The following is a 20,727-nucleotide window of genomic DNA, read 5'->3' as shown; positions in this document are numbered from 1 at the left end:
TAAGTGCTTCAGGTATGAATCTGCGCACAGAAGACATGCTTGACTCAGGAAAGGAGCATTATTTTATCATGTGTCAAATATTTTTTTAAAGATTATTGAATTTGAGGATTTTCCTATTTTTTTTAATACAAAATATTATTCTTGGTGTGTGTGTGTGTGTGTGTGTGTGTGTGTGTGTGTGTGTGTGTGTGTGAGCTTGTTTGTGTACAAGAACCAGTGAACCAGTAAGTAAACATATACACATGTATAATAGAGGGATTACTTATTGGTTCTTGTATTTATCTGAGTGTGAGTCCTAAAAAATATAATAGTAAAATAATGCTGGTATACTATTATTTTTATATGAGACATTATTTAAAATGTGTTAGAGTATTTTGATGTATAGTATACATTACTGGATAGTTTCTCTACCAATCTGAAAACATTTTTATTAGCTATATTATGCATCCTCATAAATTTGAGAGCCATCATGTCTTACAAAGTAGAGTTTAAATGACATTTGAATTACCCTAATTCTTGTGTAGTACACAGAGATGAAATATATTAGAATGGAAAGATAATTATAGAGAAACATTAAATATGAAATGAAACTAATGTGCCTTTCAAAAAATGAAAATATGTAAGTTCAGATTATATTGATGTTGAATTTGAGTGGTCTGTATTTTACTTATTTTGACTAGTTGTTTCAAGTCATCAGTGACTACTGAATTAAATTTAACCTATCTTATGTCAGAATCCTTTTGAGCCTTATACTTTTCACTCAAACCCAGAGGTCAATAAATTAGTACTCTGATGATAGTTTTTAGTATTTCTCACCTCACTTTGGAATAATTTCCAGGCACAACCCCCTCCCCAGGTAGATTATGTATTCCTCTAGAAAATTACAAGTATCTTTTGTATTTTATTTTGTCTAGGAAAGTACCCATTTAAATTAAAGCAGTAAACATTTATTATGTGGCTGGCCCATCAAAGCAACCTACTAAGCCCTATGGGAGCTAAAAATGAGAATATAAGATCCAAGCTGTGTCCTGAAGGACTTTAGGACCTAAACACAGACACAAGCAAAGTTAAAAGGACCACAAACCAAGAATTCTAGAGGTTCACAATAAGGGTATAGGAGTTGAACAGAAGGAGAAAAATCACGTGGCTTGGATGGGCCAGGCATGGATTAACTAGAAAGGTGAAGTTCTTTCTAGTTTCTAGATAGCACCCACTTATGCTGCTGTGCCTAACTTTGTGTAGTTAATTCAGACTCTATTTTTCCCAGGAGGAAAAACCCATGCCAAGATGCCCAGCAGCATTATGTCCATGTGCCGAGACCAAAGCTGTTAGCATAACTGCCTGAGTTTGCCAAGGAATTAGATGCTGCTGGAAAAATATTCAGAGCTCCTATGTTTGCTGTCCAAAGAGTTCCACAGTGTTGTGGGGTAAATGGCATCCCACTATTGACTAGATATGTGCCAAATGGCTGGTTGGTACTCTTTACACATACAAAACAGGCTTGAGATGTATCCTTGTAGATTTGAAGGTTCTGTGATTATGATGAGCTGAAGCCACCATTGATTAATACAGTAGCTCTCTGAAATAATGAGGTTTTTCCACTAACAGTACCTTTTCATCAGACTTAAAATGAGCACCCAGCTTGAGGTAAAAAACACCTTTCTAACCAAAGATTTTGTCTTGATTCTCTGTGAATATGTTGTGATTATAGAATAAGGCAAAGGGCTTGTTTTTATAAGATCTTGGGTTCTTATGATCAATATTTCCTACATTGACTTCATATGCTTTTGTTAATAAATGACTTTCCAAATGTTAGAAAAATGAAGAAAAATATGAGTTTTTTGTTTTTTTTTTTTTTTTCTGCATAAGATACCCCTTCTGTATTTCGGATTGAGAAAAATTCTGTACTTCTACTGCATCATTCATGTATATGATGGTTTTTAAATTTCTGGAACTGTTAAGATATTGAAATTATGTTGCCATACCAAAATTACTATGGATTCACCAATAGATGTGATTTCCTAAAAATTAGCAACTGATTTCTTCTGTTGAATTCCTGCTCAGCATCGTTATTTTGTCCTTTGCTTTTCATGAGTGTTTAATGCTTCCAGATTCTTTTTCAAAGAAGTCTCCACGAGCTTTGGCTTGCATTCTCCAGCCAGGTTGTTGATGTTTATATGCGTGCATGCATGCGTGTGTGGGTGCGTGTATGTGTGTGAGAAGCAACACTGAATCCCTTTTAACTCTGCCCAGGTAACAGACACTGGGCATTTGTGAATCAAATCGTGCACGCGCTGTGGCAAGTACAGAGCCATTCGCTGTTGTTTTGTTAGCACACGTTAGCATTGATTATGATGTGGACATACTTATTTCCCAGATTTGCTTCATCTAAATAACAGCAAAAAATAATGAAGTGTCCAGAGCTTAGCCATCATCATGTGGTGTTTCCTTAAGTCCAAATTGAAGTAAAAACTGAGTAAATGACCATTTTATTTATTTTTAAAATCCCCTGTCAGGAGAGAGTAATTAACTCAGGATCCACAATTAGCCTCACAGCAGTCCGTGTTAACCACCTCCAGCCATCCCAGGTCTTTCAGAGGTGGCCTAATTCTGAGATTGTTTTGCACTTGAAACAGAGAGACTTATAATAACCAGCTTGAAACACATTTAAGAAGTGTGAGGTTTTTCCTTTTTCTTTTTGAGTTAACGTCTGCCCTCTCTAATGATAATTTTCTGGTTTGCAAGTGGAAAAAAAACAAATATTTGGAGAGAGTGTTCTTTCCTGCCAAGTTCTAGAGCTTTGTCTTTCCTTTGGTAAATCTAGAAGTAGCTGCTTTGCTTTAGCTGGAAATTTCAATATTGATTTAGTTACGTGACACAAAAGAATTAGCAAAATGAATAAAATATTCAGGCTTGGGAGAGAAACATGAAGAAAACTTAGAGAGGCCCACTCATCACCATTGCTTGCTGTTAAAGTATAATTGCTGGCTTTTCCTTGTTTACCTTTTTGGTTTGGTTTTGTTTTAAAGGAAATGTTCAGTTGCAGAGCATTCCTGCATAATTCAGATATAGCACAAAGCTCGACCCTGGGAACCTTTGCTGCTGCTCTCTGAATGTTTTTTATGCAACCTGCTTTTACAGGTTTAAATTACATTCTGTGACACTGTTTTTGTGGTTGAATCAGAAACTTTTTTTTTTTTTTTAGTTAAACCTGTGATAAGTAATTGTCACAGTTAGCGCCCTGGTACAATGCTAATTTGAAGTGACATGTCCATACTGGCCCTCCGTAACATGAAGAAGCCTAACAGGTGTGAGGGGTGTGGCTTCCCATGGGCTCTGTTGAACTTCTAACCAGAGAAAAATAGCACAAAAAGTGAAATGAACCTTGAATAAAGCTGTCAGCAGTAATTATCTCAGCAACACTTTGTGGGGAGATAAAATAAGCACTGGTGCTTTTATAACCTGAACACACTGGACCCAAGATAGATTTTTCACCCATTGAACATAAACTGCTGAATACCTTTCAAGAGGTATTTTCATGGAGCCTAATTAAACAATAACAATAATTATTATCATGAAATATAAATTTCTGGAAGACATGCATTTGTTTTTTAGGTTAGCACGTGGTTTCTTTTTGGTTTTTTTTTTTTAGTGGTAGTTTTGGTAACAACCTTATTTTTTCATGCTTCCTGTTTTGGTAAGCCATTATGGTGTGAAATCTCAAATTGTCTATAGAAAATTATCTTCTGGGAAAGGATACTTTCACAATTAGCACAAAAAAAGCTTGAAAGTTTGGTTTTCATATACTTTGAGAGGTGTTCAGTATATTGGACTTGCCCATATAAAACAGAATAATATATATGAATGAGCTGAATGAAATGCAAGTCATCATATCAACACTGCTGCATATGCTTACTTGGAGAGGTATATCAGCACTATACTTCTTGAGTGGAGTAGGACCCAGGGAAGATTTGATAAATCTTTTTCAATCTGTTCTTCAAGCACCATCCATTGTCATTTTCTTTGACAGTGGTATTTTTAAAGTAGACTTTAGTTTACTTAAAAAATAATTCAAATGACATAATGACTGTGTTTACCTAACCTAAGAAGTATAGAAAAGTTATAGTGTGATTTTTCTTTATAAATTTCCAGTCTACAGAAGCTAACTGTGCAGAGAAACAGATGAGACTTTGCAACAGAAGTTGGAAAATTATGCTGGATAATTTTCTTTGTCATAACTATTATTTGATTGCTTTCATATCTTCTTTCTTCTTTTTTTAAACCATGATTGTTTTAAGCTTTCCTACTGCCAGTTTGATTCCCGGTTCTGTTTAGTCTTTCTTGTTTCTAACTTATATATTCCATAATGATGTTTCTTTGGATTTCAATTAATGATTTTCTCTGTAGGTTTTATTCACATCTAAAATTTGTTGGACTGAAAAATGAAAGAGAAGTGTATAAAAGTTACTATATATAAAATATAATGTAATACTTGACGGTGACAGAAGAATGGGTTTCTAAGAACTTTTGCACAGAGGGTTTTATTAAGGAAGTGTCTCTTGAAATTTGTGAGGTTGGTTTGAAAGAACTTCTTCCAGAAAACAGAGATGGTAAATCTGTGGCACATGTATTACCACTCCTGTACCCCGTCATGGGTGTGCTAATAAATCACAATGTCCTTAAAAAAAAAAGTATAGGAAAGTTATAGTATGATTTTTCTTTATAAATTTCCAGTCTATAGAAGCTATAGAAAAGTTATAGTATGATTTTTCTTTATAAATTTCCAGTCTATAGAAGCTAACTGTGCAAAGAAACAGATGAGATTTTGCAGTATAAGTTGCTGTCTTTCTTTCATTGCCTTTCTAGAGTTATGATTTCAGGTGACCTAATGACATCTAGAGACTTTTAAAATTTTTTCATAATTCACCTTTACCATTATCCTCCACCCAATGCATCAGAGGCTTAACAAGATCGCCAGGTTGGCTCACATTTAAAGTGGAGGTGATGTCATTTTTTAAAAAAGCTAGGAGTCAACATATGTTAGTCCTGACTCTGCTGTGTTTATTAGCTCTGAGATCTTGTGTGAAAATATGAGCTTCATTTTTCTTTTCTGTAGAATGGGACTGTAGCAAACTAGGCCAAGTGCGTTCTCATTTAGGGGATAACAAGGATTAGGTATAGCAGAATAAAATAGAGCTAACATGGTCTTCAATTCATTCACAAACCTGTAGCCTAGAAAGCTATTAACTTCATCAAAGTAGAAACTCTGTTCACTGTTGGCAGTGTCCTTGGCGCTCAGCTGAGTTCTTGACACATAGTAGATGCTCGGAAACGATTATTTAAGTGAATGAATAGTATATTTTGCACTTTACTTAAAACAAATTTAGTACCATCTGTTTGTCTTTTCCTCAGAATTATATAGCAAAATCCTTACCATCAACCAAATATCTATATATATCTTTACCTATATCTATCTACATATATGTAATATATACATATAAACGATAATCCTCACAACTTTTTAAAATGTTTTTATTTTTTAATTTTTATACAATTTGTTATGGTTGCTTTCCGTTTACAGTTATTACAAAATATTGGTTATATTCCCCATGTTGTACAGTACATTCTTGAGCCCATCTTACACCTGATAGTTTGTTCCTCCCCCTGCCCCCCACAACGAGTGACCACTGGTTCTCTGTATCTGTGAGTCTACTTTTTTTGTTATATTCACTAGTTTGTCTCACAACAGTATTTTGACGTAGAAACTTTACAGAGGAGGGAATTGAGGCACTGAGAAGATAGGAGAGTTATCCAGAGTCATACAGAGCTAGGATTTCAAACACTGGCAGTGTAGCTTTGGAGTCAAGTTCATAATCACTCTGCTTATATGCCTCTCCAAGCAAATATAGTGACACCTGATTACCAAAGAATTTGCCTTACGGTGACACACTTTTTTCTAGAAATTTCCTTGTCACCTGTACAAATGATTCAGGAGACATAGGGTCCGTTTTGGGGATGAGATTCCTTCCTTATTCAGTAGGATATTCCCTTACTCCCTCACCTTCTAGAACAGCAGGTTCCTGATCTATTATACCCACTGAAGCAGTGTCACTGCCTTTCTTGGGACTGCCTCTTCCCCAGTGACAGAAATATCACACAGGGCTGTGCCCTGGGCAGACTTCCACCAATGTAGAGTGGCAGAGTTTTGATACCTAGATATTTGGCTTTTCCACTCGGTTGAGTCCAATTCCTGAACCAGGCTTCAGTGCCTTCAACCCAGGCCCTGACCTACCCGTGTAAGACCTCTGTCTCTAAAATCTCCACTGTCTCCTTTTACCCAGCTCCCACTGTGATTCTGGTACACCCCTCAAGTAACAAGCTGACTGAAAGATGTTTGCTTGTGGAAGATTTGTCAAAGTGTCACTAGGTATGACTGACTACCAAAAGACACCGGGTGTTTTAGAGAACAGAAACTATTTAGAGGTTGGGGAGGTTATAGAACGTTTTCATGAGGAGATTGAGCTGAGTTTTAAAGAAGTGCTTTTACTTACTTTTCTCAAATAATCCTAACAAACCTATGAAGTGGACAGGTGGAGAAGAATGGGGAGAGGAACCCAGGCGAGAGTAGTGGCATGAGCAAAAGCCCGGGAGTAGACAAGTGCAAGGCATATTTTTGGATCAATGAGCAAACAAACCTGTATACAGTATAAAAATTAGTGAAGGATAACAGCTGGAAAGGTAGGCCATGTTACAGCCTTGAAAAGTTGGTTCAGAGTGAGAGAAAAGAATTTGGAGATCACTTTATTTTTTTTAATTTACTTATTTTTGGCTGCGTTGGGTCTTTGTTGCTGTGCGCGGGTTTTCTCTAGTTGTGGTGAGCAGGGGCTATTTTTCGTTGTGGTGCGCGGGCTTCTCATTGCAGTGGCTTCTCTCATCGCGGATCACAGGCTGTAGGCGTGCGGGCTTCAGTAGTTGTGGCTTGTGGGCTCTAGAGTGCAGTCTCAGTAGTTGTGGTGCACGGGCTTAGTTGCTCCGTGGCATGTGGGATCTTCCCAGACCAGGGATCGAACCCATGTGCCCTGCATTGGCAGGCGGATTCTTAACCACTGTGTCACCAGGGAAGTCCAGAAATCACTTTAGTAAGAGGCAGATTTAGGATTTTTACCCAGGTCCTTTTATCTATGTACAGTGCTCTTTCCATATATTAGCCACAAATATTTTTAAACACGTGGAATCATATCACAGGCAGCATTGATGGGAGAAAGTCATAAAAAGGCACCATGCAGCCTTAAGACATAAAAGAACAATACTTGCTTTGCTCTAATGGTGGTGACAGAAGAGAAGTAGCTTATAGGCTCGTTAAGTGTATTTAAGCTGAAAGTACTCAGTAGGCTTAACTAGTCTCCTAAAATCACTGCAGCAGTGACTTTTCTGTACCCCCAACAATCTGTTTTCCTATCTCTCAGTCTCGGTTAAGTTCACCTCATAGGAGTTAAATGGCAAACTTGTAGAAAGTTCCACTTTTGGACATCACTTATAAGATATACTTTTAAAAATCCCAGTCGTAAGCAGAGAGTGAATGTCAGAGATGAGCTCTTAGACAAACTGAGAGCCAAAATATATCTAAATAAACATACTCTCCACTGGGTGACACTTACAAGAATGTCATATAAGCTCTTGAGAAGAGATGAGAAACATCTAAATAAACTTTGTTCACCTAGGAAAAAAATATTTTACTAAATATTTGTCAACATCTGGATGTCTTTGGTGTGGAAAAGATTAAGTAATGTACTTGGTTGCTCTGTGTATGTTTCAGAATACATATTTAACTAAGTTAAATGTAGTTGACATAAGGTGTAAAACACTTAACTTATACCAATAAGGTATAAAACATAAGGTATAAAACACTTAACTTATACCAATAAACACTTAACCAATACCAATATTGGCATCTAGGCTTAAATTCTTTAAAAAAAATTTTTTTTAATTTTTATACAATTTTAAAGGTTACTTTCCATTCACAATTATTACAAAACAAAATAGTGGCTATATTCCATGCATTGTACAGTACATCCTTGAGCCTATCTTACACCCAAAACGTTGTATCTCTCACTTCCCCACCCCTAAATCACCCCTCCCCCTCCCCATTGGTAACCACTAGCTTGTTCCCTATATCTGTGAGTAGGCTTAAATTTCTTAAAAGACAAATAATTGTGCATTGCATTTGGAAACACCTATATGATAGTCCTTCCTTCTGTCAAAGAGCCAAATATTAAGTTGTGTGTGTGTGTGTGTGTTTCAAATTGCAAAATTAACTAAGTCCACTATTCTAGGCACCTTTTTATTTGTCATCTTTTAATATTGTCAACCAAGATATTATTCTTATTTCTCATATGACGAAATCTTACGAGGTCAAGCGACTTACCTGGGAAATGACATTAAATATCAAAACTAGGATCCTAGGCCAGGTTATCTGCATCCAAGTACCTGGCATATAATAGAAACTTAATAAATGTTTATTGAATGACTAAGTTATAGACTCTGAGTAACGATATGGTTAGTATAGCTTATTCAGCAAATAGCTTTAAATTATGAAGTAATTATAGAGAAGAAGGGCAAAGTCAAGAGAAATCTGCACGTGTTTCAGATTACTTTCTCCCCCTCACCAGTCTTGTGGGTTAGAAGCAATATATTTAATATCTTATTTTCTCTCTTCTGCCCTCCACCAGAGGGTGCTCATAAGCAATTAAATAACATAAAGCAGTAGAGACAGAAATTGAGAAACCAGTACCATTTTAATTCGCAACATGGATAATTGGCCTCTGTGCAAAATGGTTGACTTTAAAACAGAACTCTTGATTCAGTTGAAATAGCTTCTTCAGTTTAAAGTTGCCTTGCAAATAACAACTTGTCTGCTTGCCTGTGCTACTATCTTTATGCAAGTAAACCTGACCATTTTTGCTAAATAGGTGTGGGAAAGACTATGCCACTAGGCAGCATCAGGCTGGTCTAATAGGGCAGTATTTCTTGCATAATTTAATGCTCTTCAGTAGTATTCTAGTATTCTGAAGTATTTCAGATGCTCTTCTAAGTGTACTCATTAGAATCAATAAATAGTAGGATTCAAGGGTGCTGTTATTATCTATATATTTAGTTTATAAAAATACATCTGTTTATAAAAATACATCTAATTCTGTTGCACTGGCAACTTTTTATCTCCCTATGGTGTAATCTGGTTTTAAGGGCTAGGATGCAATAGAAGATTTTTTTAAAAACTTTTGTGTTGAGCATCCTTTTTTTTTCGTAGAAAGAACTCAAGGTAATGTTGGACCAAGTGCAGAGAAGCATGAAGGTGGGCAATCATAATGTGGAAAAGTAGCATCAGGTGATTCTCCTTGTTCTGAAGCTCCCCAGCAGATTAAAAGAAAGAAACAAAGAACAAGTCAGAAGCATTTTTGATTATTTTCGTATATATTTCCTAAAATTTTTTAGAAATTTGAGGTAATTAAATCAAGATAGTTATTATTTTACAACTAACTATAACATCTGAAGAACACAGTTAACATTATTTAGTAGAAAGTTGTAGGATACGAGTCAAGAGAATATGTTTATGCTATCATTAAGCAGATATGTGACTTGGGGCAAACAATTTTACCTCTCTACATCTCAGTTTCTCTCCCTGTTAAATGCGAGGATTAGACTAGATCTTGTGAGAAGAAACTGCCTTTCATTTGGAATCTGTTGAGGATGATGGGACTCCTGACAGAATAAGTTTTAAGAATAGGCTGCTGATACATTTCCCTCTGGAGATTCTCAATGCTAGCTTGGAATGGAGCTGGGGATGCTTACAGGGAGGGTATGGCAGCAGCGCTTAACTCAGTTAAGGCTTCAAGATCTGTGGTCTCCTACCTGGGATGCCAACAATTGATGAATTCTAAGGACCCTTCTGACTCTAGTATCTTACGAGTCTAAAATGAAGCCATCTGTAGGAAGCCATCCTTGTTTCTTCCAACTCTGCTTTCTTGTATGATAACATTCATGTTTATGTACATACCAAAAACCCTCAGAATGTGTTACTGTTGGTTTATTTCATTAAACCTTACCAACTTGCCAAATCAATTGGGCACTATAACACAGCAAGGCCAGACAGAGGACACAGTTTTTTAGCTATTTACACAGGAGTTTTGTAGATAATTGATCTTGACTTATACATCTCTTATGATATTCTATTGGTTCCAGATTATTATTAGTCACTTCCTTTTTAACAGTGTGTTTTCTTATGAGGTGACTAAACTGCTATTTAACCCTGCTACAAGAATGTGACAGTGGGCTAGTCCAGACAAGTGGAGGTGCACTTGGTAACTAACATTCTTAATAAGCTTGCTTCAACCTGCCACATATTAAAAGCTCTGTGACTTTTCTAGCACATAAGTGATTTAAAAAAAAAAAAAAAAGCTTGGATTGTGAATAAATAAGCTTTTTTGATTTGCACTCTGGTTGGCAGTAAATGAAACTTCAGCCTCGTGATTCAGTTTTGCTTAAAACTACCTTAATAACCTGTCTAGCTAAGCAGTGAGCTTCTGAAAATTTTAAAGGGGTGATCCAGCAGTCATCTTCGGGGCTCCGTAAAAAGGTTTTGTGTTGCTCAGAAACATGATGTAGTTGAAAACTCCATGGCCTTTGGAGTAAAATCTGCTTTGCCACTTAGTGGTTGTTTGATCTTACATAAATTATTCTACCTCTCTAAGGCTGTTTTATGATTTATACAATCATGATTGTCTTTAATTTGTAGGATCATCATGTAGGGTAGACATATGTTAAGCACTTAATATATAGTACCTGGCAAATTGATTGTATCTAGGAGTAGCTGTTTTAATTAAGCCAAAGAAACTAATTATTGTTTATCAGACCATAAGACAACATATAGTAGGGCCTTAATAGTTGTTTGATTGAATTCTTTTTAAATGGCTCTGAGATAAGACTGCCTAGGTTTAATTTTGGTTTCCTACTGAGTACCTGTATGACCTTGGGCAAGCTTCTTAATCTATGTAAGGCTTAGTATCCTCATCTTTAAAAAGGGGATTATAATAATACCTATCTGGCAGGGTTATTGTGAGAACTAAGTGGAGTAATGCATATAAAGCAATTTGCACAATAACAATACATATTAAACTCTCAATAATATCAATTAGTTAAAAAATATTTTTAAAACTACTGAGTGGTTTCATCGGTAAATATACGTATTTCAAAACTTATCAAATGATACTCTTCAAAATATGTTTAGTTATTGTAGATCAGTTATACCTCAATAAAGCAATACTTAGTGATTGTGTGTGTGTGTATATGTGGTATGTATATATATATTCTGTTTTTTTAAACATTATTTCTTTTTTTACTATTTATTTATTTATTTATTTATTGGCTGCGTTGGGTCTTTGTTGCTGTGCGCAGGCTTTCTCTAGTTGTGGCGAGCGGGGGCTGCTCTTCGTTGCAGTGCGGGAGCTTTTCATTGCAGTGTCTTCTCTTGTTGTGGAGCAGGGGCTCTAAGCGCACGGGCTTCAGTAGTTGTGGCACGCAGGCTTAGTTGCTCCGCGGCATGTGGGATCTTCGCAGACCAGGGATCGAACCCGTGTCCCCTGCACTGGCAGGCAGATTCTTAACCACTGCGCCACCAGGGAAGCCCCTTTGTATTCTTCATACTGTGTTGATTGTATTCAATGCTGGTGCCCAGTAGCGTTCCCAAACCTGGATGGAATTAATTATGCTGGTGTCAGGATGATGACAAGCTTGAAAACATGGTTGTAAAAAAACTTTCTTTTATTAATGTTCTTTTTGAAACACAAGGGAATTGTATTTTACAAACTGATTTTTTAAAGATACATATAGTAAAGCTACACTTTCAGAACTGTGAGTTTGTGTTACTAAGTGTGTCACATGCAGGGTGAGGATCCTGCAGGGGACTGAACTGAATTTTCTTAGTGACTTGTTAAGATCACAGTCCATTAGAGTTGGAAGGAATCTCAGAGGTCATTCATGTGGGTTGCTCCCATATTTTACAAAAGACAATGTTAATTATCCTGATGACTGGCTCAAGGTCCCATACCTGGTCTCCTAAATTCTTGTTCAGTACTTTTTAAATGTCTTAATGTGTCATTAACAGTGAGGAATAAAGACAGGCTACAAGTGTGTATTTGGGAAAAGGCTAAAATTTGGCTACAAAATAAAAATACTTTTAAGAAGTAATCCATATGTTTAGAGAAAGCATTACTGAGAAGGGCCTAATAAACACCCTGAGGACCAAGCCTAAAATAATAATAATACTTGTCAGAGATAGCCAGTGATCAATTATGATGGTTTACAGGAGTTGCCTTTTGCACATTGTTTTGGTATTTCCTTTTAATTTGTTTATAAGGAAATTATGTAAGAGGAAACATTGAGAAGATTCTCAAACTTCATAGAAGAATGTGCTTTGGAGGCTTCTCAATTATTTCAAATAATTGCCATTATTATTTATGAAAATTGGTTTCATCTGTACACATTGCATACTCCAGCAGTTCACAACTTTTTGGTCTCAGGATCCTTTTGTACTCTTAAAGTCATCAAGACGCCAAAGAGCTTTGGTTTATGTGGATTATATCTACTGACATTTGTCATATTCAAAATTAATATTGAGAAAAATTAAATGTTTAAGATAACAATAATAAATTGAATATATGTTAAGATAAATAGCATTTTTTTATGGAAAGTAATTGTATTTTCCAAAAAATAAAAATTAGTGAGTAGAGTGATGTTTTACACTTTTACATATCTCCTTAACGTCCGGCTTAATTGAAGACAGTTGGATTCTCATATCTTCTGAATTCAGCCTGTTCTGATATGTTGTTTTTGTTGACGTATATGAAGAAACTCTGTCCTCACACAGATCTGTAGTTGGAAAAGGGAGGAGTATTTTAATAGTCTTTTCAGATAATTGTGAATATTCTTCTTTGATACTAAACTGACAAGTGATAGTTTTCTAAAGGCTGGTTTCAATGTGGAATCTGGAGCCATATCAATGTACTTTTTGTACTTTGTTACAGCAGTATCCCTTGGTCTGTCTTGCAGTTTGAGTATATCCTTTATCCATGCCTGATTTTACAACGTCATGCATTCATTGTTATTTGGAGAGTATTGGTCCTCTGAGTTATACAGATTTTCTAATGTTGAAAGATTTCATTATATAATATCAAAAAATCACTTCTGCTAATATCACCACTGATCTCATTAGAAAAGTCTTTAAGCATTAGGGAGCTATTGAGTCCATGGTGGCTGATGGTTTTCCAAAATTTTAATTTTTAATTTTGAAAACTCAAATTTTGTCATTGGCAATTAATACTTTCAGAATTGTGCCTTGAAATAACAAGCTTGCTTCATTCATTTTGGAGGAGAATCCTGTCACATACCTAAATCTGAATAACCATAGTTCATCTGCCAGTCCTTTAAGTAATAATAGTGTTCCATGGAAAAAGTAGCTGGTTCAGAACACAACTCAATTATACAAGTGCTTTTCCCTCAGCACAACCTTAATTCTCTGCTGTGCAGTGTGAGTGCTTTATGCATACTTCCCAGCTGTCACATAGAATATTAAAAAGCATGTGCTCAAGAGTCAAGTTTAATTAAAAGTAATAATTTTTGCCCATTCAACAGCGACATTCTTAAGTGAAATTGGCATTTTTACAGTGAGTAAATGGCACTGGAGACTTTGACACAATATAGTGTCACTACTTCGGCTTGTGCTAAGGCACCAGCAGTTTTGCCCACCATTGCTTTTTTACCATCAGTGTAAAAAACATAGTGAAAAAGTCAAATACTATATAAGTATTTATTTAGAAAATTATTTTGACTTTGTGGAACCCCTAAAAGGTTCTTAAGAACCTTGTGTTTATAGAACACACTTTGAGAATCATTGGCATAGTTCACGTCTTCCTAAGAAAGTACTAAATACTTTCTATAAGAAGAAAAGAAAAAAACTTCAGGTAGATTTTAAGAGTATTCACTGGGGCTTCCCTGGTGGCGCAGTGGTTGGGAGTCTGCCTGACAATGCGGGGGACATAGGTTCGAGCCCTGGTCTGGGAGGATCCCACGTGCCACGGAGCAACTAAGCCCGTGAGCCACAACTACTGAGCCTGCGTGTCTGGAGCCTGTGCTCCACAACGGGAGAGGCCGCGGCGGTGAGAAGCCCACGCACCGCGATGAAGAGTGGCCCCCGGCCGCCGCAACTGGAGAAAGCCCTCGCTTTCAGAAATGAGGACCCAACTAAGCCAAAAATAAATAAATTAATAAATTAGTTAAAAAAAAAAAAAAAGAGTATTCACTAACTGGTGGAATATCTACTGTGTGGCAAATGTATTCTTTACGCCATTCTCACAGAAAGCCTGTTAGGAGAGGTAATATTATCCATTTTTATAGATGAAGAAACTGAGCTTTGAGATATAAAGTATTGATTGGAGTAAATAGTAGAACAGTGACTAGCAGAAGTGAATTTGAACTCAGGACACTCTGACTTTAAAAGTCCTTGCTTTCAAGAGAATTAGAAGACAAGCCACAAACTGGGGGAAAACATCTACAAAAGATACATTTGATAAGGGACTGTTATCCAAAATATACAAAAGACTCTTAAAACTCAACAAGAAAACAAACAACTCAGTTAAAAAAATGGGCCAAAGACCTTAGGAGACACCTCACCAGAGAATATACACAAATGACAAAAAACCATAGGAAAAGATGCTACATCACATGTCATCAGGAAATGCAAATTAAAATAACAATGAGATACCACTACACACTTATTAGAATGGCCAAAATCCAGCACACTGACAACACCAAATGCTGGTGAGGATGTAGAGCAACAGGAATTCTCATTCGTTGCTGGTGAGAATGCAAAATGGTATAGCCACTTAGAAGACAGTTTGGCAGTTTCTTACAAAAATAAATATACTCTTACCATATGATCTAGCAATTGTGCTCCTTGGTATTTACCCAAGGGAGTCGAAAACTTATGTCCACACAAAAACCTATACACAGATGTTTATAGAAGCTTTATTCATGATTGCCATAACCTGAAAGCAACCTAGATGTCCTTCAGTAGGTGAGTGGAGAAATAAACTGGTACATCCAGACAATGGGATATTATTCCCCACTAAAAAGAAATGAGCTCTCAATTCATGGAAAGATATAGATCAACTTTAAATGCATATTATTAATTCAAAAGGTCCATGCTACATTCACCTGTCTCCTGTTATTAAATAGAAAGAGTTGCTTTTAACAATCCACAAGAATTTTTTAAGTGCCTGCATTTTCCTCAGGTTATTTATTAACACGGCAGATTTACTTGATTTTGGTCATTTTTCTTCAAGTTTAATTTTTTTTTTTAATAAATTTATCTATTTATTTATTTATTTTTGGTTGCATTGGGTCTTCGTTGCTGCATGCAGGCTTTCTCTAGTTGCGGCGAGTGGAGGCTACTCTTTGTTGCAGTGCGCAGGCTTCTCACTGTGGTGGCTTCTCTTGTCGTGGAGCACGGGCTCTAGGCACGCAGGCTTCAGTAGTTGTGGCATGTGGGCTCAGTAGTTGTGGCTTGCGGGCTCTAGAGCTCAGGCTCAGTAGTGGTGGCGCACGGGCTTAGTTGCTCCGCGGCATGTGGGATCTTCCCGGGCCAGGGCTCGAACCCCTGTCCCCTGAATTGGCAGGCGGATTCTTAACCACTGCACCACCAGGGAAGCCCTCTTCAAGTCTAATTTAAAAACAAATTTTACATCCTTATGGTACTGAGTCCAAGCTCATACTGCTCACCACATGACAGGCCAATAAATCGAGTTGTTGAGGCAAGGAATAGTGACTTTATTTGGAAAGCCAGCAGACCGAGAAGATGGTGTACTAGTGTCCCAAAGAACCATCTCACCTGAGTTAGAATCCAGGCTTCTTTTATACTAAGAGGGGAGGGGTGTTGTTGATTGTTGCAAGCTTCTTAGTGCCGGAATCCTTTGTTCTTGCAGCTGTCCACAGAGATAGGTCCAGTCACAGTGTTCCTGTAAACCTCCAACAAGACAAATGTTATTTTCTGTTCTGCAGCTTTTTATCTGTATATGAATGGAAAAGTTTTATACCTTTGAAGGTCAGAGCCTTGAGAATGGGCTATCATGTATATTTTCAGGCTATAGGCAACATTCCTAACTTGTAGAAAAAGCAGTTAGAATACAGAGGTTAAAGTAAAAGAAACAGATCCAATATGGAGTCACATTTGTTCTTCCCTGTTACACTTTCAGTCATCAGCTGACAAGAAGAATCAGCTTGAATTCTTGCCTACTGTGGCTATCATGCTTTAAAATGTGGTCTTATTTTTAAAATGTAAATACCGTAAAATCTCTTATTTTTGTAAAGAGGAGTTTGTTGAACAGTTTAAAATATATAAGCTTTTTGTGTTAATGTAGTAGAATATATACTTGTCAAATTAATTCATTAATTTAGCATTATTTTGAATCAGTGTTATGTTCTCACTGGTCATTTTATCCCAAGCCACAAGTACTCATTCACAGAATAACAAAAAGAGCGTTTGTTGAGCATCTACTGTGGGCTAGGCATTGTTCTTAATGCTTTACACATACTAGCTCAGGCTTATCCCAACCCTGTGAGAAAGTACTAGTCTAATACTATCTCTATTATGTATCATTAGGGCAGCTATGGCTTTTTTGTTTTTTATTTGTTTAGTTTCATCTGTCTTATAGGTGTATATTCATCATCTTCCCAAGACATTATTCAAAATATCTTTTAAAGGCTTATTTATAAGGACTTCCAACACTTGCAGTTGTGAGATTATACCTCTAAGAATAATTGTGAAATTGGTGTTAAATATCCTTGTCTCCTTTATTAACCAATTCTGACAGATGAGCTCTGTAAGCACCTGAAGCATCATTGACAGGAGAGGGGAAGGGTTATTTCAAGCTAATTTGTTTTTCCCAAACAGTCTATTGTAGTTAAAATTAAAGTATTTGAGGGAGCACTCTGTAATATGAGAACCTTTGTAAACACAAATATAAGGCAACCTTTTCGGAGAAAGAATTTTAGATAAGACCTAATCTTATATTTTGGTATTTTAGGTATATAAGTGTCTTATGGAATTTCTTTGATTCTGTGTCTCTCCTACAATTTATATTTTTTAGGTTTCATAATACTCATATCTGATTTCCATGTGCATTAGAGCCATTTATTTTAATCTCAGAGATATTTTTCTTTTTTCACTCAACTGTAGGAATTGTTAACAATTTTCTTAATGATAAGCTTAGGAGAGAACTAGACAGGCCCCGTTCTTGCCCTCATAGAACCTTCTACAGTGTTACGCTAGAGTTACAGGGTTTTTTTTGTCCTCTCCACTTTTCAGTTACAAATACTATCTGTATTCTTATTCATTACATAGCCAAGACCTGTGTTTATTTCCAGTATAATTTCAAGCTTAAATTTATGGTATTCGCTCAAATGGGGATCATTCTTCTTTATATAGAAAGCCTTTATTGAGTATTTCTGTTCCTAGAGATTACCAGTTTACAAATTTTTCCACCCCACCAATGTGTTTAAGTATGCAAGTTCAAGTAGGTAATGAAAGAGTATAACTCACAGTGTTACTTTCCAGGGAAAAACTGCTTGAACCTAGTATAGTGAAGGACTGTGACTCATTTCAAAATCTATTTCAACTCTTTATTCAGTTTTTTTCTGGCTATATTAGACTTAATTCTTTGACTTCCCATCATGGCAGATGCAGAGATTCAAAATGGGTTCAAAAATTCAATATAGGATAAAGTCAAGATTCCTTTACTTTACTGTTTAATTCTACATACTTGCCACACACCTGGGGGTATAATCTTCTGGATACTTAAGGATTGGGAGAGGTTGGTGAGAAAGTAGGTTAAAGCAATCTTGTGATTGAAAGATTACCATTATATAGAGGTTAATTAACTAATATCATGTATGTACATCTAAATGTAAATTTTCAACTATAAAGTCAAACAAACCTGCAAATTTCTAGTCAAACAAACCTAGAAATTTCTTTTCTAATTTCTTGCAAAATAAATACTACAATGATAATAATATTGGTTATTTACAGTTACATAACCATTTGATTTCACATACATTATCTTATTGGATCTTCATACCAACTCTGTGAGAGAAGTAGATCAATTGTATTACACCATTTTCTAAGTAAGAAAACTGAAGTACAGAAATTCTAAGCGATTTTGCCCATTGTCGTTGAGTGCTTTAGCCAGCCTGGAACATCCGCCTTCTGACTTCACATCTGTTACAGCTTTGGTCATGAGTCCCAGCAAACCTTTACTGTAGCCCTAACTTCTTGAAATCACTCTCTAAGTAACTATTGTCCCTTCCAAGGGGTCCCCAGCTCTACTGAGACTGTGATATAATCCCAGCTTGACTCATTTGTATTCCTTTTTCTGTCTCTGTTCCTATGTGTATCTCTTGTCTCCCCGACTGGTATATCTGTTCCCTTAAAACAGACACTATGCCTTATATTTAATCAATGATGGGCACATAGAAATTCTTGACCCTTTAATTTCCTCAGTGTAGAGTGAGGCCTACTTGTTCAGCTATAGACTAAGGAGAAAGTGCTGGCCACTGTCCTCTTATCTTCAGGAATTTTAGTAGCTATGGGAAAGGTTAATATTGATAACTGTGGAGACAAGCCCATTAAAGAGACAGCCCATTTGTAGTACCATGTACTTTTAGTGAGCACCTTCCTCCAGCTCCTCCTAAAATATGTCCTCTTTTAATTTACGATTGGGCTGTATGCAAAGGTAGTCACAGTGGAAGTTAATCACCATTCCTTTTCGCCAGGTCCTAAAAATAATGACCATTGGAGTGGTAACAGCTCTTCTGCCTATTTCAGTATAGTTTCAAAGCCATCTTTTCTTATCTTATTCTTTTTAACCCTTTCAAAAGTCCATTGAGGTAGTTAGGGCAGGGATTACTCACCTCAATTAATAGAAGAGGGAACTCTAGCTTAGAACAGAGAAATGACTTTTCCAAGATCAGAAAGCTAGGCGGTACTTAAATTGAGTTTTTCTGGCTCTTCCAGTTCTCTTTCCATTACACTACACTGCTTCTGATTGTCAGTGACATTCACCATCATTACTATTTCATTACCAGAGGATTTCAGAGTGAGGGAGGAGAACTTTTTTCAAATGAAAAAATGAAGGCAGCGTGTCTTGAAATTTTGCCTATGCTTCTTATCCAGCTTAGCTTTGCTTTTATTTGTACTGAAATGAAATAAATTGAGCTAATTGTGACAATAATTTTGATGGATATGATTGAATAGAAATGACAGTCATTGCAGTTTTGCTTTTATTTATTTATTTTATTAATCAGGCCTTCTAGCATTTGTAAAGTACAATGCCAAAATATCTAGGTGCAAAAGCAAACAAACAAAAACCTCTGAGACTAAAGGAAAGGTAACAATAAAAAAACACATGATTTTTATCTGTATAATCTATATGACAGCACACACCGCACATGATTGAAAATACCTGGATATTTAGGTGACATTTGCATTTTCCATTCCAGTATTTGTCTTCAGATAATTAGCCTAATTATAACACGTTTGAATTGTAGTTAGGACTGACCCACTACTGTGTCTGGTCCCTATGAATTTACAGATATTTGCGTTTCCGCATATATCAACTTAATTCACACCTCCCCCAAAGTTACAATGAATGCTTTCAGTGTGCTAGTGGATACCCTATTTTATTTCTAATAATAATAAAAGGAACTTCACTGTATATCATCATTACATTAAATGTGTGTCATTTTACTAACACCAAAGAAAAATACCGTCTTTTGGCTATTAATATTGCTTTAATTCTTTTATGCAGACAAAAGTGACATGCATTCATATTTTCCTAAATTTAATTTAAATCTCAAAATAGTTATTTAATATCAGACCCAAAATAAAATTCAGTAGAAATAAATATATATTACTTTCATTGTTTTGGCTAAATTTGGTTAGTGTTTTAGATCATAATGGTAATAAAACAATGTCTGTGTGCCAGGTACTGTGCTAGGTGCTTTACATATATTATAAACTCACCAGCTGTAATGATCTGAAATTGTGGATTAATATTGATTAGAGCATAAATGACATTGTTACCATGTATAGAAATGTGTTGTTTTTTTTAAATGCCTTCTGCAAACACTCTTCCAAGTACCCTTCAAAATAGATTTATAAAGTACTGCCCTGGGAATTGGGAAATGGAGGTGTTATTCTACTAATCAGAAAAGTAACAGACATGCTGGGGTGGGGAGGTGTATATGATTAGCTTTATTTAGGCTTGTTACAGTTTCCTGGAGCTCCAGTCTATTGTCTACTGAAAAATAGCCTTGCTGTTGTAACATCCATATATGGACAAATTTTCAAAGCCTTCCTTTGAATGTAATGCCTAGGCTACTAGAGTGAACTTTCTAATCTTGCTTCAGAAATAATAGAAAATACCTGAAAAGTAAAATTTTTCGTGAAATATGAGTTCATTTTGTTTACAAATGATGGATTCTACTTTTTGCAGATGTGTCTTGCTGAATCAGGGCTCTCTTATCCGTGCCATCGACTTACAGTGGGAAGAAGATCTTCACCTGCACAGACCCGGGAGCAATCCGAGGAGGTAAGCCTGTTTGCTTGCTTTTCATTGAACA

The 20,727-nt window shown here is 36.2% G+C and overlaps 1 protein-coding gene across 1 annotated transcript in view; it reads left to right on the top strand.

Annotated features, from left to right (window-relative positions):
• The window catches only part of FAF1 (Fas associated factor 1), a 478,956-nt gene that overhangs the window by 302,233 nt on the left and 155,996 nt on the right, over positions 1-20,727 (top strand). The window contains exon 9 of the mRNA XM_068539848.1: positions 20,601-20,696. Within this exon, the coding sequence (XP_068395949.1) occupies positions 20,601-20,696 (96 nt within the window). The remainder of the gene's footprint in view (positions 1-20,600; positions 20,697-20,727) is intronic.

This window comes from Eschrichtius robustus, chromosome 3, assembly GCF_028021215.1.
Source record: "Eschrichtius robustus isolate mEscRob2 chromosome 3, mEscRob2.pri, whole genome shotgun sequence".
In the NCBI taxonomy this organism is placed as follows: Eukaryota; Metazoa; Chordata; class Mammalia; order Artiodactyla; family Eschrichtiidae; genus Eschrichtius; species Eschrichtius robustus.
This window is presented reverse-complemented; position numbering and strand designations above follow the sequence as displayed.